This window comes from Pristis pectinata, chromosome 2, assembly GCF_009764475.1.
Source record: "Pristis pectinata isolate sPriPec2 chromosome 2, sPriPec2.1.pri, whole genome shotgun sequence".
Lineage (NCBI taxonomy): Eukaryota > Metazoa > Chordata > Chondrichthyes > Rhinopristiformes > Pristidae > Pristis > Pristis pectinata.
Window position 1 is genome coordinate 30,361,864 of NC_067406.1, and position 23,778 is coordinate 30,385,641.

General features: G+C 38.0%; 1 protein-coding gene across 4 annotated transcripts in view; it reads left to right on the plus strand.

Moving 5' to 3' along the window:
- The window catches only part of LOC127567567 (WD repeat-containing protein 7), a 499,658-nt gene that overhangs the window by 267,426 nt on the left and 208,454 nt on the right, over positions 1-23,778 (plus strand). For all 4 annotated transcript variants that reach the window (XM_052010610.1, XM_052010607.1, XM_052010608.1 and 1 more), the window contains one exon: positions 8,328-8,552. In XM_052010610.1, coding sequence (XP_051866570.1) covers positions 8,328-8,552 — 225 coding nt within the window. The remainder of the gene's footprint in view (positions 1-8,327; positions 8,553-23,778) is intronic.

Here is a 23,778-nt window from a genome sequence, read left to right on the forward strand (position 1 = left end):
GTTGTTAAGATGATAGTTTTCTACCAAGCAAGGTTCGAATTGCTGCCTTGCTTTCCAGTTCTTTACAATGCAGACAGTATTGATGAAACTCAAGTGCCATAGATTCAATTTCAATTAAAGTATTTGGAAAGTCGTATTTTTTTCATCGTTCTGGAATTGGTATCCATTTTCATACCTTCAACAACTATATGAACTGACTGCAATCTAGTTAAGATTTTTAGTAAATGAACATTGAGTGTACACACGTGTGGCACCGTATCTAATACAACTCCTGTATCTTTTATTACAACTGATGTACTTAACCTCAGGACAGATTACTACACATAATGCTACCTGCTACACCTTAAAAATGGGTACAAGTTATGTCCAGCCTGTACAGGTTCAATTCTCCTTTACAATGATCAGATGTTGAGTGAAATAAATTTAGGCAGACAGAATCTTGTTATAATGAACATAAGCTTATGGCACAAAAAGGGAATTGTGCAATATAGATTGGTATTATTTTCATGATCTTCCTCAAAAAAACTACAATATGAGTACTGAAGATGCAAGTTTGTGGTGGACTATAATGGATCATTGATGGACTTCATAAGTTGCTTCTTAAAATATAATCTAAAAGAGTAAGTGCATATTATATTACAGATACCCCATGTTTCTGTTTTCTCTCCTATTAAGAAATACAAAAATTTTATCTCTTATTTCCCAATAATACCTTTTGGGAAGAAGAACAGATCTTAATGGACAGTAAATTTAGCAGTGTTGAATCTTCTATGATCATTGTCTATTGGCACTTGGCTCAACTGTGTAAGTATACCAATGGTGTTTATTGAGAGACATGAAGGCAATAACTCAGTATCTGTTACCCATGAAGCACTTGCCAACAAAGAGTCAACTCCGTAAATGCTCTAAAATTATTGGCAAGTAGATATGAGGGAATATTCAATTGTAGTATTCATATGCTTGATAGAGCAGCAAGAGAAACCATTATTGGGATACTAATCAGTGTGTATTTTGTACAAGTTAGTGGTATAAAGGAGTAAATGAAGTTGATTTTTTTTTGATTGCCATGTGACACTGACATAACACCAAATATTACACTTCAGTTGCAATCCATTGACGTCACCTTGAAATGTTCTGCAAATATGAAAAGTGCTCCATCATTGTGAGCTCCTCATTGATGCAGATGACAACACAAAACAATGTTTATGTTGCTAATTCAAGTTTGCTGAGCAATATGTGGGTGCCAGGAGAGTTTCAATTTGCATAAGTCAAGTAAATTTATATTTCAGATTTACGCCAAGTATTTTGGAAGTTCAGAGACAATGCCAGAGTTTAAACAAGCAGTATAATGACAAGCACTGAGCTAGGTACACCATACAGGATATGAATTTGGTTGAAAGTTAGCTGGAACCAATTGGGAAGAAACCCACACTCCAATGTTCTTTTACTAAACTGAGAGTGGATATTCATTCATAGTATGGTGGAGATCTGTGGACTTTCCTGATACATATGACAGGAAACTGAGAGCACCTTAGATGGTTGACAAAGTCATCTTGAAGGTATTGTGACAACAAAGAAATCCAACTATGCTTCCTAGCTCTCCTACAACGGTTAAGTTCTCTAAATAATCATTACACATTTGACTATTGTGAGAATGACCCCTTGCTGATTAGTCAACAGTTTCTAAAGTATCACCCGAACAGCATGGTGAGCAATCCAGTTACTAGTTAAATATGTATGTGTATGCATTGCTACCGATCATCTGTCATAAGTCAAATGGATGTGTCCGTAATCATTGAGCCTTGTATGCATGTTCCAATACGCCAAGTAATGCCTCAGGATTATATTATGTTAATTGTCAATGTCTCTATTAATGTATAATGAGTTTATGCTCCAGTGTGATTTAAGGACCAAAATGGACAGTTTGTGTCATACTGAATGTCTTGATTTCAAAATCCATGTCAAATATCATTTATCATACTGATCTACATGTTTTTCCAGCCCCTTTTCTAAGTATTAATTAGGCTTGCCAGAAAATTATTTTGTCCATTCAAGATACAGTTATAGTTTTAGCAGTGACAAGACAAGGAACATGTGGCTGGTAGCCTAACCTCTATTATTTTACCTCTCTGATTTCACCTACTCTAACTTCACCACTAATGGAGACATAATTCCAGATATTTTACCTAAATACACCAATACTTTTACAGCTGTTTTTCAGAAACACAGATTCTGATGTGTGATGAATTCAGCATTGAAATAGTTATTTCAGATTTTTAATTTTCTTGCTGTGATGGGGTGATCAACTGTCTTGTCAAGAAAATAGATCTTTCTGTCACCTGTACTATGATTAAATGGATCGTTATTGCTCACAGAAAGAAATCATAGTTATAACAATAATCTGTTCCATATCAGTTCAACATTTCTTTTACAGATGGTATTGCCTTATATTTTTATGAATTTCACAGTAATTGAGATAGTGGCAATTTAAATTTATGACAGTTCCATCTGCATTAGGTGGTCTTTCGCTGACAAACATTTGTTTAACAAAACAATGGGAAATAGAATTAATGATAGGCTCACGAGAATGCAAATAAAAGTCTATTTACATTTTTAATAATTGCAACAAACTATAATAATTTATTGTATATTCTTGCATATTATTTCTATTTTAAAATATTACTGCAATTATAGCTGTAGTTGCTAGATGTGAGTTACTACATGAATGAAATTTATATACTGGTCAGGCACCATCATGAAACATGAGAGAAAAGCCCATGTAGTTTGCAGATGTCATTTTAATCCCAAAATTAAACAACATTCTCTTATCTTTATTGTCAAGTTTCTCCTTTTCAAAGCTGTGTTAATTGTTTGTGATGGGATAGGGCATGGTTATAATGCTGCTGATGTTTGGGGCTCTTACTTTCCCTCTTACTTGAGGAATGTAGGGGTGACTTGTTGCACATATCCTATTATCCTTGAGAACATGCAGTACTTGAACTGTTGAAGTCCTCAGGCTGAAATTACACCTGATAGGGCAGGATTGAATGATTTTTGCCCCAGCCACCCCATCAAAAATAATGGGTATTTGGACACAGTGGCACAATACATTTGATATGTGAAATTGCATTGCAGATAAACATAGAAATTTTCATAAATGGAGGGGGAAGGTTTATTTGGAAGCAAAAGAAAAATATTGTGGATGATGGCGACAAGAAATAAAAATTAAAAGTGCAGACAACATCTGTGGATGACATAAGATGTAAACTTGGTGTTTTTCTCCACAGATACTGCCTGATTTATTAAATAATTAAAAAAACAGAATATGTTGGAAATCCTTAGCAGGTTAGGCATCATTTGCAGCGAGAGAAACCGAATTAATGTTTCAAATTAATAACCTTTCAGCACTTTCTGGTGTAATTTTCAGATGTATCTTTTCTAAACAAAAGGATTGCTTAGTTTTAATTGCTACATTTATGTAACAGTGTGAGTTACTGTGTCTTGAATGTGTCTCCTATAGAAAAATTGGATAATATTGTATTGTTAAAATTCATAAGTAAATTCCTTTTATATTAGTTCAAGCTTGTAGGAATTCTTTGCAAATGCATAATAAAATTCAGATTGTCTTTCAAGCAATCCCTGTAGTGGTAAGCTGGTAACATCAAGGAAGTAGATATTTTATCTTTTAGTAGATCTTTAATAAAAATCACTTTGCGCTCCAGACACTAAAAATTGTAAACTCATATTTGGATATTTTCAATATTTTACTTAATTTTTTCCAAATATATTTTTTAAGTATTCGTGTAATCATACCTTCTTATTGGAATTAAATTATACAGTGACACAAATGTTCACTTGTATTGATGGATGTCATGTGACTTGTCCAGTGTTTGAGCCCTTAAACCGCTATCTGATTGATTGGTGAATGAAGGAATGCACTGTTTTGTGTATTGATGTGGCGGCAATTATTTTTATTTTCCCATGTTTTGTTGCTAAATGTTGCAACCCAAATAGTTAAAGTCGTGTATGGTAAGACAAAAACTATATAATTTACCAAAATACTGTGAAAATCTAGATTGTACTTGATTCCTTTTGCTGAGTTAGCATCTTGCACCTGCAATGCACAAAAAATTATTAAACTTGTTCAATGGGTCAAACAACAGATTATAAAGTCTATTAATAATTATCTATTAATATAATCCTTCACTTGAGATTTAGCGTTTTGTGAATGACAGGTCTTGACAAGACCATATTTATAATCTTGGAGTAAGAAATGTTTACATATGTTTTTTTTTTAAAGCTGAAATCATTAAACAAATACAAAGCAGTTATTTCTCCATTCATTTATGACATGAATGAATACACATGGCTTTACTTTTTCCCTCCTGAACATGCTAGCCATTGCTAGGGCTGAGAGCGCTGAGGTCAGGGCCTTGCCTATTGATCGGTATTCCTGCATCTCCACTCTAGCATCTGCTTCATTGGCTCCTTTCAGGCCTGCTCCAGTACATTAGAATAGAAATCCATAACCAGACTGTGCTCATCCAAGCAGGGGAAGAAACTAAATTAAATGCTATAAAACAATCTTGGCTTGGAGTTTGCACCAATTCATCTTGATCTGAGATGTCATGCTGGCTCACTGTCCAAGTACCTGGGCTAAAGGCTGCAGCGGTAGAAAATATGAGGAGCTGGGATCATTCATTTGTCAGCTAAGTAGCACAGGATCACCTAACCATTGCTTCTGCAGAGGTCAGCTGACAGAGCAATCAGAGTGAGGTCGGCTGTGCTCAGTCATTCTGTAAGTTGTAGGTTTTTGTATTTTTTTTTGGTCCTACTGGCAGTGCCCACATTCATTTTAACAAGAAGTAATGGGTTGAAGGTCTATACAACAAGGTCACTGAGGAGGCAATATTTCAAAAAAATGGGGTTGGTTATGTCATGTAATTTTTTTGCTCCACAAAATGTACTCTTGAATATTTACATTATGTGTGGGATAAGGTTCTAAATTAAATTATGCTAAGTAGATACTTAAGCTTCAGTTGCTGATATTTTAAACAGTTAATTCCAGAGATGCAGTAGAAAATAATTGTTGAGTACGTTTTATGTTCTGCATTTTGACTTACAGTTTCTGCTCTGCTTAGTTTGCACAGCTTCCTTCAATGATACAATTTTCACTTTGTAAGAATTTTACAATTTGAAATGTTATCAGCTTTCTCTTTCAACCATTTCACATCACTTCCTGAAATGGATCTTGTCCCACACAGTCACAATACTGTCCTTTTAAAATGTCTAGCATTATTAATTCTCGGAGACAGTTTTCCTTCATAATTGCTATATGTGGAATAATCTGGTTACCGGAACAAAGTAGCCAGGTAATACACCACACAATCACTCTTTAGAAATGGAATATTAACAATGGTCTATAGTTTTACAGGCTGGAGCAGTTGAATGTTTATTTACTGATCAATGAAACAATAAATAACTAAGTACTATCAAGTGCAAGTATTAAATTTATTATTATGAATTAAGTCCATGATGTGTCTATTACATTTTTCAAGAAGCATCTTTGGATAATAGAGTCTGGATTGGCAAATTCTATGTGTCTTTGACCTTTCAATATCTTCTGGCCTCTGGTGTCAAATTCAATTTGAAGAACGTACATAACACAAGCCTCGTGTTAGAATTAAACACTAAATTCAGGAACAAAACCTAAAGAACCTTGGAATTTTTAAGCATTGGTGCTTGTTGCTATTCGGAAATCTGAACTATTTCATATCGCGGTAATAGCAAATAATGACATGTTATCTGACTAATATCTAAAAATGCATTTGGGTGCTGGCATTTGAGCTGCTGAGTTAATGGATCATGCTCAATAATATTGCACTTTAAAATACAATTGGCTTCCTACAACATTCAATTAAACTCAGTATCTTAGAGAAGTTAATATACTTTTAGTCTGCATAACTTCACTCTATATTTCACCAAGCAAGCACAGTAGAATTCAGATTTGATTAATGTGGAATTAGGATATTATTTTCATTGAGACTGACTTTTGGAATTGGAATTAACAATCATAATATGAATAATACTTTTACACCAATGTGAGCAAGACCATATTTGTGATGCCAGTTTATAATTGGGACTGCTCTATGCCAACCAAAATTAGTTATATCAGTTTGGTTATAGAGCTTTTTCTTTACTGAGATACATAAACAAAGAGGTGAGCATTTGTTGTGTTAAAGCTTCCCTTTTAATTTCTTTATAATACATGAAGAGCAGACTAATCATTACCAGTGTGCTCTTAATTGTTCTAACTCATTTTATTGTTATGTTTAACAGGGATTTTAGCATGAATATGAAGGTTATTAAGACATGCAGATAAGAACTCATTACTACTGGAGAAGTAGAAATTATGTGAAGCCGGAATTTATAAATGCTGGCTGTATTGAGACATGCAGTAATACATGCATGGAGTATTGCAACATTATATTGTGTAGTCCCAAAATTCAGTGATGAATGTTGGCAAAATTAAACTGCCTTGGTGGGTGTAAATGTCACAAGGATAAACAATGCCCTCACTGAGCTTTCACAAATATATATTTGCTACAGGCCCTTGCATAATGGTGAAAACTGAAGCCACCTTGTGAATGACTTTCCCTTCTCTATTTTATCCCATGTCCTTCCCCACCAACATCTTGGAATATTGGGAATATTTGTAGTCATCCTTCCACTCCTTGACTGTAATCTTCCTCAACACCCTCCTTACATGGACTCTGTACTGCACAAAGAATTAAACCTGGGAGATCCAAAACTGAACCATATATTTGTGCAATGAAGTATTGATGAACCACTATAAAATTTGTATTAAAAATTCAATTAAGACATGCATGTTCTAAGCAGCCTAATTTTCAGAATTCCACTCATTTTTTCTTGTGCTTGGTCGAGTTATTGGGTGTTGCCAACTTTTAACCCTCCACCATTGTTAAGCATTTTGGAACACTCAGGCAGCAGGGAATTATAGGTTCTTGAGAACAGAACTCTGCCACCAAAGAAAGTATAAGCGGGCAAAAAGGAACTCTGCTCCCTGGACCTTCGTTTCATTCTTGTCGCTGATCACTGTTTTAAAAAACTTCATGTGTTTTTTTTGCACTAATGAATTCTCATCACAGGTTTCTCATCATACCTGTACCTCGCCATACTTGAGCATATGACAATAAACTAATCTTGACTTGCACTATTGAACCCACTGTTGAGCGTACAACCATCGTATCCTCTCCATCACCAAAGTTATCTGCTTCCACTTCCAGAATGTCACCCAATTTTGCCCTTGCCTCACCCCAACTACCAACTATGGTTGAAACCCTCATCCTTGCTTATGAATTTCTTTAATTGATTTATGGTATGTGAGTGGCACCAGCAACTATTGCCCATCCTGAATTGTCCTTGTAAATATAGTGGTAAGCATCATCGTGAACCATGCAGTCCTTGTGAAGTTGGGTAAGGAGTTCCAGCAATTAGATCAGTGAAAATGAAGGAATGATTATATATTTTCAAAGTCAGCAAAAAACCGTGGACAATATAAATCTGAAATAAAAACAGAGAATGCTGAAAGTACTTGCCAGGTCAAGCATAATCTGTGGAGAGAGAAACAGGGTGAATGTTTAGGGTCAATGAACTTTCATCAGAACTGACAAAAGTTAGAAATTCAACAGGTTTTAATTGGAAAGGAGGAGGAGTGGAGAAAACAAATGGAATGTCTATGATAGGGTAGAGACCAGGAGAGGCTGAATGACACAAATTATGCCAGTGCTATCCAGGTTATATAGGACAGCCAGTTTTGGAAGGTACTCTTTCAGCCTGTGACAGTGGCCAGAGATGGGGATTGAACTCAAACCTTCAGAGCAGAATTTATAGCAGGGAGATGGTATGCAGTCTCCACAAATTGTTGACTCGACCAGGACAGGATGATGGACAAACAGACTTCATTGGCGACAGTGGAGAGACTGAGAGAGGGATTCCTTTAACACATGCAGATACAAGAAATTTGAAATAAAAAGAATATGCAGGAAATGTTCAACGGGTCGTGTAGCATCTGTAGATAGGGGAAACTTTCAGAATTCTACTGTGATTGTCCCTCTCCAGACTCGTGTGTAATCTGAAATTGCATCACTGGAAAACATGGTATCATAAATTAGAGAATATTTGTTGAAATGGAAGAGGATATCAGAATAGAACTAGTTCTTTAAGACAATTCTTGTACATTTGACTTTGGGATAAATGGCACATGGTTTATTAGTATGTATTATCTCTTTTGGTTTGTATTTTAGGCTGTTTGCCCGGTTTTCTTGCATATATGAAGAAATCATCATCTTCCTTTGAGGAACGGCGTAAACAGGCTACAGCCATTGTCCTCCTGGGTGTCATCGGAGCAGAATTTGGTGCTGAGATTGAACCACCAAAATTGCCAACTAGGACTCGTAACACCAGTCAGGTTCCAGAGGGGTTTGGACTGACCAGCGGAGGTTCCAATTATTCTCTAGCAAGACACACCTGTAAGTATTCAGTTTTCATGCAAGTCTTTTCATTGCCAATTTTATATTGCTGGTGTAACTGGTGCACAATCTATATTAGTTAAACAACTGCTTTTGCGGATCAGAATGTTGCACTATTGCTTTGTTGTTGATGCAAGACTATTTCTGGTTCCATGAAAATTGTTATTCAGCTATCTAATTTAGCATTGCTGATTCATTTAGAGATTCAGCTTACTGCAAGGCACATTTTAAAAACAAGAGACTGCACTGAAGCCCCATACCATAAAGTGCAAACACTATGACCATACGGATAAATTTAGCAGCTACTTTAAGTGCAATTTCTAGCCAATAATAATTATGGGATGAATAATAATTGTTTTGATACCAATGGTGATAGGTTTAGGGAGAATTAATGAGACACCAATAATAATGCCATGGGATCTTGAACATACATATGTACAAGCATACAACTCTCTTTTGATATTTCATTGCAAGAAAAATTTCTGAGTCTTGTGGTATATATGAGTCTTGAACGAAGACTTGAACCTACAGACTTTAAGTTGGAAGTGAGAACAGGACCACTTGGGTAGAGCTGATGTTTGAACAAACATATTTACCAATGCCTGAACACTTCACAAATTTTGTTTTGAATGTTGGATAGAGATCATACCCTTACTATGTTATCTAACATTAAAACTGTCTATAGCGAGGAACTCTCCATTTTGAGAGGCACAACATACAGTCAAACATGAAATTGGTTTATTATTGTCACATGTACCAAGGTTCAGTGAAAAAATTGTCTTGCATACCATTCACACAGATCAATGCATTACAACAGTGCATTGAGGTAGTACAGGGTAAAACAATTAGGTTCAAGGTCATAACAAGGTAGATTGTGAGGTCAAGAGTCCATCTTATTGTACTTGAGAACCATTCAACAGTCTTATAACAGCAGGATAGAACCTGTCCTTTTGCCTGGTGGTATGTGCTTTCAGGCTTTTGTATCATCTGCCTGATGGGAGGGGAGAAAAGAGAGAACTTCTGGGTGGGTGGGATCTTTAATTATGTTGGCTACTTGACCAAGGCGGTGAGAAGTGTAAAGTCGTTAAAGTCAAGTTTATTGTCATATGCACATGTATGCACAGGTGCAATGAAAAGCTTACTTGCAGCAGCATCACAGGCACATAGCATCATATAAGCAGCATTCACAAGAAAAACAGAAATTAAACATAAATTATACACAATTTTTACATGAAAAAAGACAATTAGAACAAAAAAATGGTCCATTTTAGTGCAAAATGATCAGAGTGGTCAGTGTTGCTAAACTGTAGTGGTGACTAAGGTTTTGCTGGTTGGTTGAAGAACTGAATGGTTGAAGGGAAGTAGTTGTTCTTGAACCTGGTGCTGTGGGACTTCAGGCTTCTGTACCTCCTGCCCAGAGTAGCCCGTCTGTTGCATGCATACTAGTATGAGAATAACCCGAAGACATTTTAGTTGTTATGATATTTTTCTCTTGTGTATATTTACAAAATAAGCTTGACATAATGTAGCATAATGCATATGTTGCCCAGGTATTAATAAACAAGTCATCATTTAGCGTAGGGAGTGGATGCCGGTTTGAAAGCTTGCACATTTAACTCAAAGTTTAATTACTTATTTAGAAATTGAAACGACTATCCTTTTTTCTCTCAGATGTGGCTTAATGTTGGACTTCTCTGGATTATAACGATGACTTCTCTAATTTAATTTGGGATTAATCTGCAGAATTTTCACATGACACCATCAGCTATTATTTTGCATTCCAAACAGAAATTGATTTCATATATAGCTGATAATGCTTTTTATCCAAATCATTCATGAACAATTATGAAGAGTATAGCGGAGAGCAGAGGATATTATTTTCAATTATCGTAATCTAAATAGTTGAATATCAGTATGTTGGAGCTACTGTGCTATGGAAAGCATCTCTATTTATGATAACAACTTCAAAACTGGTTGTCATTAGAATCTGTATAATTTTATTCTATTCATAAATTCGTGAAACTTCCTTTATAGAATCATGATAATGACTGAAAATAACTTTGGCAGCCAGTTAGCCTATCCATTTCAGTTATGACATATATCCTCAACAATGTGTAATAACTGGCCTGAAACACCCAAAAGCAATGCATAAAAGCAGTAGACCTCCAAAAGAAAACTGTTGTTCTTTGACTTCTCTTATGGAAGCTCTTTTATTTTATTTCACTATTGCTATGGATCATTCAAAGTACCACGCTTTTGACTTCCCTCAGTGTGAAAGTGACCAAGGCCCTCATCTATGGAATTTGCCCCCTCAATGCCCCTTGTATTTCAAGGCACTCTAATTCCTTCACCAATCCTTTGATTACCTATCTAACTAATGCCTTCGTTATTTGACCTTTTACTGTTTTCAAATGCATTAATATAACTAAAACTACTAAGGTGAACTATTAGGAAGATGTTCTTCTCTGTGCTGTGCATGTAAAAAAAAGTAAACCTATAAAGGATCATATTTATAATTTTAGAACAAAAGTGCATGGAGTAAACTTTTTCCCTTCCCATGTTTGCTCTGGATTGAGTTATTTTATCCTTGATGAATAAGTGACGCTCATAATTATGCATTTCTGAATAATGCTTCAGGGACACAAAACCATTCCTATTTTTTCGTAGAAGCCATTAGATTTATAGAATCAGCAGGGAGAGGGAGCTTTTGGCCCAGAAAGTATATGCCATTTCTATACAAGATAAATCCAGTTTGTCCTCCTCCCTTGCCCTCTCCCTGTGCCCTTCATTTTTATTTGTTTTCAAGGGTACAAGGAGGTTCACCAGGCTGTTGCCTGGGATGGAGCCTTTCACTTAAGATGAGAGACTGGATAGGACATAGAACAGCGCAGCACAGTACGGTCCCTTCGATCCACGATGTTGTGCTGATTTATATAAACCTTATCCACATTCAATCTATCTCCCTCTCTATTTCACCTCCCATAACCCTGTATTTTTCTTTCATCCTGTGTCTATCTAAGAGTCTCTAAATGACCCTATTGTATTGGCCCCTACCACCACCCCTGGCAGTGCATTCCAGGCACCCACCACTCACTGTGTGTAAAAAAAAACTACCTCTGACATCTCCCCTGAACTTTCCTCCATGCACCTTAGTATTGGCCATTGCCAACCTAGGGAAAAGATGCTGGCTGTCCATTCTGTCTCTGCCTCTCATAATTTTATATACCTCTATAGTTGCTTCTCATCCTCCATTGCTTCAAAGAAAAAAGCCCTAACTCACTCAACCTCTCCTCAAGACATGTTCTCCAATCCAGGCAGCATCCTTGTGAATGTCCTCAGCACCCTCTCCAAAGCTTCCACATCCTTCCGATAAGGTGGTGACCAGAACGGAACACAATATTCCAAGTATGGTCTAACCAGAGTCTTATAGAGCTGCAACATTATCTCTTGGCTCTTGAAATCAATCCCCCAGCTAATGTAGGCCAGCACACCATACGCCGCCTTAACCACCCTATCAACTTGTGCGGCAGCTTTGAGGGATCTGTGTACTTGGACCCCAAGATCTCACTGTTCCTCCACACTGGTAAGAATCCTGCCCTTAACCATGTACTCTGCCTTCAAGGTCGATCTTCCAAAGTGCATCACTTCACACTTCTCTGGATTGAACTCCAACTGCCGCTTCCCCGCCCAATTCTGCATCCTGTCCATATCCCATTGCAATCTACAAGAACCTAACCTTCTGCACTATCTACTACACCACCAACCTTCGTGTCATCTGCAAACTTACCAACCCACCCTTCCACTTCTTCATCCAAGTCATTTATAAAAATCACAAAGAGCAGGGGTCCCAGAACAGATCCCTGTGGAACACCACTGGTCACTGACCTCCAGGTCGAATACTCCCCTTCTACAACCACCCTCTGCCTTCTGTGGGCAAGCCAATTCTGAATCCATACAGCCAATTTTCCATGGATCCCCTATCTCATGACTTTCTGGATAAGCCTACTATGGGGAACCTTGCCTTGCTAAAATCCAATATATACCACATCCACCACCACTACCTTCATCAATTTATCTTGCACTTTCTCTAAAAAATCTATTAGGCTCGTGAGGCATGGCCTGCCCATCACAAAGCCATGTTGACTATCCCTTATAAGACTATGCTTCTCAAATGTTCATAAATCTTGTCCCTACGAATCCTCTCCAATAGTTTGCCCACCACTGATGTAAGACTAACTGGTTTATAATTCCCAGGATTATCCGTTTTACCATATGTGAACAATGGAACAACATTTGCCATCCTCCAATCCTCCAGTACCACTCCTGGGGCCAGGGAGGACTCAAAGATCAGTGTTAACGCTCCAGTAATCTCTTCCCTCACTTCCCATAGTAACCTGGGGAATATCCTATCCGACCCCGGGGACTTGTCTATCCTAATGCTTTTTAGTAGCTCTAACACTTTCTTTCTTAACCTCAACATGCTCCAACACATTTGCCTGTTCTACACTAACCTCACATTCATCTAAGTCCTTCTCCCTGGTGAATACTGAAGCAAACTATTCATTCAGGACCTTCCCTACCTCCTTTGCCTCCAGATACATTTTTCCTCCTTATCCCTGGGCGGACCTACCCTCACCCTAGTCATCCTCCTGTTCCTCACATGTGTAGAATGCCTTAGAGTTTTCCTTAGATTGTGTTTGTTTTCCTTGGAGCAGAGGCTGAGAAGGAACCTGATTGAGGTGTACAAAAATATGGAGGACCTCAACAGGTGAGGCAGTAGGAAACTATTTTCCCTACAACGTAGGTGTCAAAAGCTAAAGGAAATGATTTGGAGTAAGGGGCAAAAAGTTTAGAGGGGATTTGATGAAGAATTTTAACAGCCAGCGGCTGGTTGAAATCTGGAACAAACTGCCTGAGTGGATGGTGGAATCGGGTACTTTCAGAACATCTAAGAAATCTAGATGAGCACTTGAATTGCCAAGGCATAGTAGGCTACAGACCAAGTGCTGGTAAGTGGGATTAGTATGGATGGGTAATTGATGGTCAGCATAGACATTGTGGACTGAAGGGACTTTTTCTGTGCTATATGACTCTATGACCCCAGAAGTACTTCTCCAGTTCGCCTTTGAATGCTACAATTACATCTATGTCCACTATGTTCTTTGGCAGTGCGTTCTAGACCTAAACTAAACAGTTTTTTCAAACATCACCTTTGGATTTTTTGCTAGTTTTGTGTGTTTTGGATCCTGACCCTCCCACCAATAGGAACTCTGTCTACTTTATATCAATTTGAAATACCTCTATCACATCCTCTTGCAACCCACCTCTATTCCAAAGAGAACAACTGCAAGTTTTGTAGCCTACACACATAACTAAAGTCTGTCACAGAATCATTACAGTTAATCTGTACTGTACCCTCTCTAAGGCATTCATATTTTCCTCAAGTTTGGTGCCCAGAACTGAACGCGAAACTTCACTTATGGCCTGTCTAGTGTTTTATAAAGTTTCATCATAAGTTCCTTGTTCCTGTTCTCCATGTCTCTAGTCCAAGATTCCAATTGCCCTTGTTAACTAATTTCTCAGCCTGCCATTCCTTTATTTGTGTACCACATCTAGAAGTTCATATTACCACTCCTAGTTCTTCTTGTATTTTTTTCTGCATTGAATTTCATCTGCCCAGATGTATGCCATTCCACCAATTTGTCTATATTCATACAACGTCTATAATAATCCTCGTCACAATTCGCTATACTTCCGAGTTTTCTGTAGTCTTTAAATTCTGAGATTTTCAAATCAATTATTAGTGTACAGAATCATGAAGTCATTCTGACATAAAATGAGGACATTTGGCCATCCAAGCAAGTATCAACTCTCTGCATGAGCAACTTGGTCAGTCCCACTTTTTCCCTATGGCCTTGCAATCTTTTCTTTCCCAAGTATCCATCTAATTGCCATCTGAAAGGAACAAATGAACCTGTGGTCACCATCCTTTCAGAAAATTAATTCCAAAAAATTAATAGTCGCCTTTTATTTTCATGTCATCCCTGGTTTTTATGCAAATTACTTTGAATCTGCATTCTCTGGTTCTCAACCTTCTTACCAGTGGGCATAGTTTATCAGCTTTGTCTGGACCCTTGGTGATTTTCATTGAGTCTATAAGATCACCTCCCAACCTTCTCTTCCTTAAAAAGAAGAACCCCAATTTTTCCAGTTTGTCCATATAACTGAAGTCCAATATCCCCAGGATCATTCTACTAAGTCTTTTTCACGGCCTTCACATCCTTCCTGAAGTGTGGTGACCAGATCAAGTACAATATTAGATACCAAACCAATGAGGCATGGATTCAAAAGCTCTTTGTTTTGTTGACCTTCAGTAATCAAATGCAAGATCTTGTATACTATTTTTTAATCACTTTCTCAATCTATCTTCAAACCCTTGTGCTCAAATAATCCCAGGTCACTAGGTTTACTTTTAGAATTGTATTTTTTTTATACTGTTGCTTTCACAATTTTTGGGAGTTTAAATTTCACCTGCCATGTGCCCACCCATCCCACCATCCAGGTTCTATTGTTCTGAAGCCAGCACTATCCTTCTCACTGTTTACCATTATTTTAGAGTTTTAGATCATGTACAAGTTTCTCAAATTTCTATAAATACCATAATAATATCTAGAGGTCAGCATCATGGTACAGTGCTTGTATTGGTATTGGTTCATTATCGTCACTTGTGCCGAGGTACAGTGAAAAACTTGTCTTGCATACCGTTCGTACAGATCAATTCATTACACAGTGCATTGAGGTAGTACAGGGTAAAAACATTAACAGAATGCAGAGTAAAGTGTCACAGCTACAGAGGAAGTGCAGTGCAGGTAGACAATGTGCAAGGTCACAACAAGGTAGATTATGAGGTCAAGAGTCCATCTCATCGTATAAGGGAACCATTCAATAGTCTTATAACAGTGGAATAGAAGCTGTCCTTGAGCCTGATGGTATGTGCCCTCAGGCTCCTGTATCTTCAGCCCGATGAGAGAGGGGAGAAGAAAGAATGACCTGGGTGGGTGGGGTCTTTGATTATGCTGGCTGCTTCAACAAGGCAGCGAGAGGTATAGACAGGGTCCATGGAGGGGAGGCTGATTTCTGTGATGTGCTGGGCTGTGTCCACAACTCTCTGCAGTTTCTTGCAGTCCTGAGCAGAACAGTTGCCGTACTAAGCCATGATGCATCCAGATAGGATGCTTTCTATGGTGCATCGATAAAAGTTGGTGAGTGTCAAAGGGAACATGCCAAATTTCTTTAGCCTCCTGAGGCAGTAGAGGCGCTGGTGAGCTTTCTTGGCCGTGGCATCTACGTAGCTGGACCAGGACAGGCTATTGGTGATGTTTACTCCTAGGAACTTGAAGCTCTCAACCCTCTTGACCTCAGCACCGTTGAGGTAGACAGGTGCATATACACTGCACCCTTTCCTGAAGTCAATGACCAGCTCTTTTGTTTTGTTGACATTGAGGGAAAGGTTGTTGTCATGATACCATGTCACTAAGCTTTCTCTTTCCTTCCTGTATTCCAACTCATTGTTATTTGAGGTATGGCCCACTACAGTGGTATCATCTGCAAACTTGTAGATGGGGTTAGAGCAGAATCTGGCCACACAGTCGTGAGTGTATAGGGAGTAGAGTAGAGGGCTGAGGATGCAGCCTTTTGGGGCACCAGTGTTGAGAATAATCGAGCCGAAGGTGTTGTTGCCTATCCTCACTTATTGCGGTCTGTTGGTCAGAAAGTCAAGGATCCAGTTGCAGAGGGAGGTGTTGGGTCCCAGCTCTCAGAGTTTGGTGATGAGTTTGCTTGGAATTATAGTATTGAAGGCGGAGTTGTAGTCAATAAACAATAATCTAACATAGGTGTCTTTACTATCCATATTCCAGAGATGAGTTTAGGGCCAGAGAGATGGCATCATGGTATAGTGCATGTCTCCCACTGGGCTCAGTTCTTATTCTCTCCATTAGTTCAGCCTGACCTGTCAGAAATGTACCACTGCTTTCATTTTGTGACTTTTATATTCCTATGTGTTCTCACTCTCTAACTTCCCTCATTTTACAGTTTTGATGTTCCCTTGTTCAGATTTTCTCTCTGCTTCTCTTAATCCGTCACTGGATGACATTATTTACAGCTTATCCCTGTTGCAACCCTGCTTTCTACTTTGATATTCCCTTTGTCCTATCCATCCCTCCAAAACTCTCCCTGCTACTTAAAAACAACTTATTTTCTCTCTTTCTCAGTTCTAAGGATCTTTGACTGGAAATATTAACTCTGTTTCTCTCTCTATAGATGCTGCCTAACCTGCTGATTGTTTTCAGCACTTTCTGTTTTTGTTTCCTTGTGGCATTGCCGAAGAAGGATTCCATTCTCCAGTTTTTCAGTGGTAACTTTTTGATCCAGCGTGTAGATAATTTAGTTACTTGTTAAACAGAAGCACATATGCACTTACAGCCACATACATCACAAAAGGAAATCCAACTTAATTTATCCATCTTTTCATTTAACCTGTGAATTTACCTTTGTACTGTTCACTCAGAAGTTTCTATCTAGTTATGTTATTTAATTAAATTTATTTTAGAAAGATTGTAGCACAGCTGAGTCTCCAGTAGTTAAAGTACAAAGATAAAAAAACAGTGACACAGCATACCTCAAGTCTGAAGGTAGCTGAAGTGACCAAGACCAGTTCACAAGCAGAAGTCATTAATCAATGGTTCATAACTAATTTCAAGTACGCACCTGTATCGAGCAACCTGCTTCACCCCAACAGGATATTAAAAGCAATTGCTTATCTAGGCTAATTAAAATCTAATTACACAATACATGGAACAGAGTAGGTTTCTCAGCTCTTCAAAACTGTTCCCTCATTTAAATAGAAATTGAATTAGATCCATATTCTTATCAAGTAAACCTTGATAATTTCAATCTTGAGTTGGAACATCCATAGCCTTTTTACAGACTGAATTCCACATTTCCACTACTGTATTTTGTTAGGAAATGATTGTGACTGGCCTGTTTTTAATTTTAAGACTGAGATTTCACAAGCAAGGTAATATATTCTGATATTATGCTTACTGCTGCAAAGTACTTGGTTGGACTTATAGTGATCCTGCTGAAATTTCCCAGCCTTTCTGAAAACCTACTTGTTGCTAAATCCCAATGTGATATTTGCTTTGAGAAATTGTTTATCATGGCAGAGCAGCAGCAATGGAAGATGAGCACACCTAAATTTGTATACTATATTCGTGTATGTTTAGAATAGTCTTAGTTTCATAGGCAATATTTTACCCAAATTCTGAACATGATTCACTTTATAGAGTGGCTCCTCATCAAGGAACCTGAAGTGATATAACCAAAACAGGAATCACTTTATTGTTTTTTCCATTTAGAAATTTTGATTAAAATAGCATCTGGCAGTCTCAGCATAACTTGTAATGCTTTTTATATGTAGCGGCTGGTTTGAAACGGGAAATCACTCTAGCATATTTAAAACATGCTACTTATCTGTTGCCGGAAACAATTTTCTAAAAACAAAGTGACAGTTATCAAGCTTTATGGTGACTTTTGAATTCTGTGCAATATATTATGCATTGGTGCATTATAACACATTTGCTCATGATTGCAAGCCACTTTCACTTATGACTGTTTGTGCTTTTAAAACATCCATTAGTTTTACATCCAGGTTGGGGTATAGTGCTATAGTTACACAAAAAAAAATTAAATCTTACTTACCGATGATATGTAGTTGCTCTTCTCCAGGAAGACACACTGACCTAATTTCCTGTATTAAAAAGGAGGAAGTGGATTTAAGTAACTGCATGTAAGTGCAACCTGTGGCAAAACAAGCTCCTTTAAATGCATGCAAAAGTGAACAAGGGGAAGGGTTGCACATATTTTATTGATGACTTCACATAACCTACTAGTCTTCAGTTTCAGATGGTATACCTGATGTATTAGCATATCATGCAATAGATTCAAATCTATTTAATTATATGATGGCAATAGATTTGGCAGCAATAAATTCACAGGTATTTTCATTTTCTTTCTGATGATGAAATAACATAATAACCCTTTATGAAGATGATGTTTGTAATGGTCTCTTATGAGAAGTACAAGCAATGGGATAAATAACTCTGCTTTCTCTCCAGGGGAGAGATTAATACATAGTGCCTTATATTAGGGTAGGTTAGAACATAGAATAGTACAGCACAGGGACAGGCCCTTCGGCCCACAATTTTGTGCCAAACCAATTACATTAGTAATAAAATGCCCAAATAAACTCATCCCTTCTGCCTACACAATGTCTGTATGCTACCATTTCCCTCATATTCATGTGCCTATCTAAAGAGCTGCTTGCCTCTACCACCACCCCAGGCAGCGCATTCCAGGTACCCACCACCCTCTGTGTAAAAAAAAAACTTGCTCCGCATATCTCCTTTTAACTTTTCCCCCCTCACCTTAAATGCATGCCCTCTGGTATTAGACATTTCAACCCTGGGGAAAAGATACTGGTTGCCTAATCTTATAATCTTATAAACCTCTATCAGATCTCCCCTCAGCATCTGCTGCTCCAGAGAAAACAACCCAAATTTGTCCAACTTATCCTCATAGCACATGCCCTCTAATCCAGGCAGTATCGTGGTAAACCTCTTCTGCACCTTCTCCAAAGCCTCAACATCATTCCAATAATCGGGCGACCAGAACTGAATGCAATACTCCAGTTGCAGCCTAACTAAAGTTTTATAAAGCTGCAGTATAATTTCTTGACTCTTGAACTCAGTGCCTCGACTAATGAAGCACTGCATAATTATGCCTATTATGCATAAGGCATAATGCCATATGCCTTCTTTACCATCTGTTACGAACCAGCAACAAAATAAACACACCGAGTCATGATTCAGTGTTTAAAAACTACTTTATTAATAACTACTTATGATAATAAGAAAAATAAAAGTAAAAATGTTAGAATGTTAGAAGTAAAAATGTTAAACCTTGAACATTAACCCCAAAACTAAACTCGTCGTGTATGTGTGGCAAAGTCCCAAACTCCAAGTCCAGGAATGGTTATTAAAGTTCAGTTCAGCAAGCCATAAGGTGAAATATGAGCAAAGGCTTCTTCAACAACTACCGTTGTCTGAAGATAAAACGTAGATGTAGAGAGAACATAGAGAGTAATTACGAAATCCAAATGTTCCACAATGGAACCCAAATGACACCTCAGTGTTTACTTGGTGTTGACCTCCTCACCCCGAAAAGCATCCGAATCGTGGTCATCCACACAAATACTTGTTTCCCTCTACAGGTCAGCAACAAAGTGAACTCCACCGGATTACTTGCAATTTCCATACATGGATTGTAGTGACAGACACAGTTATTGTTTCTCATCCATCGATAGAGAAACTAGCAGGCTGGTGTCTATCTCTCTCTTTTCTCTCTCTCTCTCCTCTGACTGACTTCAACTGACTTCTTCAACAACGTCATTACGTCCTTTATCTTCTGTTGACGTAAGCGCGCCACACACACACACACACACACACACACACACACACACACACACACACACACACACACACACACACACACACCACTATGCTCTATCTTAAAGGGATATTCACCTAGTCCGTAACACATCCTATCAGCCTGTGTAGCCACTTTCAGGGACTTGTATTTTATATAATTTAAGATGCATAAAATAGTTGGAGCATATAGCATAGAAATGGTCTGTGCTGGTGCGTACGCCCATTTGAGCCTCCTCAACTTTCTTCATCCAACTCAATCAGTGAAATCCTCTTCTCCCTTCTCCCTCATACTTTTCTAATTTCCTATGGCAGTGAATTCTACATTTTCATCATTTTCTTGCTGAAGAAATTTTTTCTGAATGCTCTGTGTGAGTTCTTGGTTTAAACCTTATTTGATTACCTCTAGTTTTTCTCTTCCTTGCATATGAAAACCAATTCCCTGGCCTAGGAATTCCAATGCACCTTAATGGGTGTAGCAACACGACACAAATGGTGATCCTGCTGTAACTTTCACTTGCAGTGGTATTTTATCTTTGGTGAACTGAGGAAAAGCAGTGATTTGATTTAAAATTGAAAAGATAGATATTTTTATTCCCAATATGTGACCATCACTGACAGAGTCGGCATTTAAGGCCCTTGCCTAACAACAAGAAGAGGTGGTGGTGAGCTGGAAGTTGAACAACCAACGTACCATGATGAGTAAAAAAAATGCAGATGCTGAAAATCTGAAATAAAAACAGAAGATGCTAGAAACACTTAGCAGGTCAAGTAGCATCCATGGAAAGAGAAACAGTCCCAGAAATGAAACATTAACTGTTTCTCTTTCCACAGGTGCTGCCTGACTTGCTAAGTGTTTCCAGCATTTTTTGTTGTTATTACAACACAGGTGCTGCAGATAGTGCAGATATTAAACTGCTTCAGTGGTGCTGTCTTTGTGGGGTTTGCATGGTTTCCCTGTGACTGCAGAGGTTTCTCCCAAACGCTTTGGTTTTCTCTCATATTAAGATACGATAAGATATCTTTATTAGTCACATGTACATTGAAACACACAGTGAAATATATCTTCTGCATAGAGTGTTCTGGGGGCAGCCCGCAAGTGCCGCCAAGCTTCCGGCGCCACCATAGCATGCCCACAACTTCCTAACCCGTATGTCTTTGGAATGTGGGAGGAAACCAGATCACCCAGAGGAAACCCACTCAGACATGGGGAGAACGTACAAACTCCTTACAGACAGTGGCTGGAAAGCTAGTAGTTAGGTTAATTGACTACAGTAAAGTACCCCAACTGTAGGACGATGATGGAGAATTGGGGGGCAGGGTGGGTTGTGTGCTTAATGGGCATGTGTGAGAGAATAGGTTAGAGTGAAATATCTGGGAGAATTGGATTGCATGGATTGCTCTGAGAACCAGCATGGATTCAAAGAACTGAATGGCTTCCTTCTATGTCTTGAGTTGAAGGGATCCCTACAATGCAGTTTGTTCCAGGATTATCAGTCTCCAGTTCAGGATACCATTTGACTTGGACATGAATTTGCATGTGGTTGTGTTCCCATGCACCTGCTGCAGCTGTCCTCCTCAATGATAGGGTAATGGGTTAAGAGGGGCTCTTGGAGAAGCCATGGAGAGTTACCATGCCAACAGTGTAGCTTTGCTGATTCAGATTAGGGTGAGACAGCCAATTCTAGAGCACATCTCTGGCCAGGATGTTGTCAGGGCCCAAAATGTTGCATTCAGCCTGGTGGTGGCAACTTTGCTTCCTCACAACCACCCTATCCAGTCATTGCACCTTCATGATTCACTTGCCACCTAGCCTGCCATGTTCCCTCCCTAATGCCACTCTAATCTTCATGCTTGTTAGCCCCCTTTAATTGCTTAACTCAGAAGTTGGCCCATTTTCCATTCCATTCTGCCTGTGAAAAAGGTGTCACTATTTGTAATTCAGTTGCTCAGTAATAATACCTGCGGTTCAGTGTCAAATGCACTTCCAACCCTGCAATTCAGGCATGGCCCCTGACCCCATTCTATCACCCCCAACCCCATCTGCTGTGCCCTCAAAAATACTGGAACAACCTAACTAGGAGCACTATGGGAGCACTATCACTGCATAGGTTAGAGTAATTTAAGGTGACTCTCACCACTATCTTTTGAAGGACAATTAGGAAGGGACAATAAATACTGGCCTTCCTGGTTCTATCCACATCCAGTGAACAAATTTTAAGAAAGATATGCCTGAATCTTTAAGGTTTTGCATCCCTCTTCTCTGCCCGAATCTCATCATCTCCTTTTCTCTCTGAGGTATTTGGAATTATTCACAAACTTCTCATCCCTTTGAAGTTTGCCTGACTTGTATTTAAAAGCTTTGGGATTCTTTTCCCTCATTTTAAAATGCAAGGTATTATATTGTGTTCTGTCTTATAAGAATGGTCTGGTGTTATTTCATTTTCAGAGGAAAAAAAACAAAGCCACTATATACATCCCTAAAAGTCAAATTTTCCACTGTGCCTTTTAGTAGCTATGGTCAACAAATTTTGTAAGTGTTTGTAACAAACTAACCAAATAGGCTGAAGCATGTAGAAAACGTGAAAAATCGTGTGATAAAATCAAAATGACCAGTAAAAGTTTTTATTGGATATGAAAGTATTGAAAAAAAGTGAATGAATATACAAAATATAGTGAAAACCTGGGACTTTCTCTCTGACTTCACCCCCACTCCAAAAGAAAGCCACCAAATCTGAAATATTGAAATGTTCAAATCTCCAATTGAAAATTTTTTTTTAATTGTTTCTAATATTTTCAGTGAATTTTGCCAATATTCCTTAACTGATCATTATCAATAAAGAAATTTTGGATTTTTTTTTATTTATTATTGATTCTAAGAGCTTTAATATGAAGTAATTTAACTTAAGAATTAATAATGTAATTTAAAACTTATCCATCTCATGTAAATTGATCCTTACCAATTATAATTATCCAACTCTAGGTGGTAAATGGATGGTACTCTGGGTTAATATACTGCCTGTACAATTACTTAACTTGGTTCCTGGTTCTATAACCAGCACAGTTTTTTTTTAAGAATGTGATTATCATGCCAGCTGCCTGTAACAAATCCAAATCAAATGACTGCAAGAACTTCAGCCAAGTAATTAGATTCAGGATGCAAAAAGCACCTTAATTTGGTGTAGTTCAACACTAATTTAGTATATAAAACTGTTAAGTTGGTAATTTAATTTGATGCACAGTGGAGCAAGTTGTACTTATTCTCAGTGTTTACTACCTGTGTTAATGCTGATGGTAGACTTTTCTCCAGCAGTGACATTTGTTAACTTGTACATAAAAGTAGCCTACAAGCTTGTTTTCATGAGAAGGAAATCAAGAATGACAGACATTACTTAAAGGCAAACGTTACCTCATAAAGGAGAGGTGTCATTTGACAGGAGATGGTAGGCAAATGCTGCAAAAGATCTGCAATGTAATGGCTTGAAGTGCAGTAAATACAATGTCAAGATTCTCAGATACAGATTTTAGAGCCCTTGTCTTGGGTTACAGGCACAGAGGGATTCCATTCAGTTTCAGAAAAAAAACAGTTCATTATCATCACCAAATTAGAGTTTTTATGTCATAACAGTTTCCTGTTCTTCACCATTTAACTTGATAATGGCATTCTTGGTAAAGCAGAG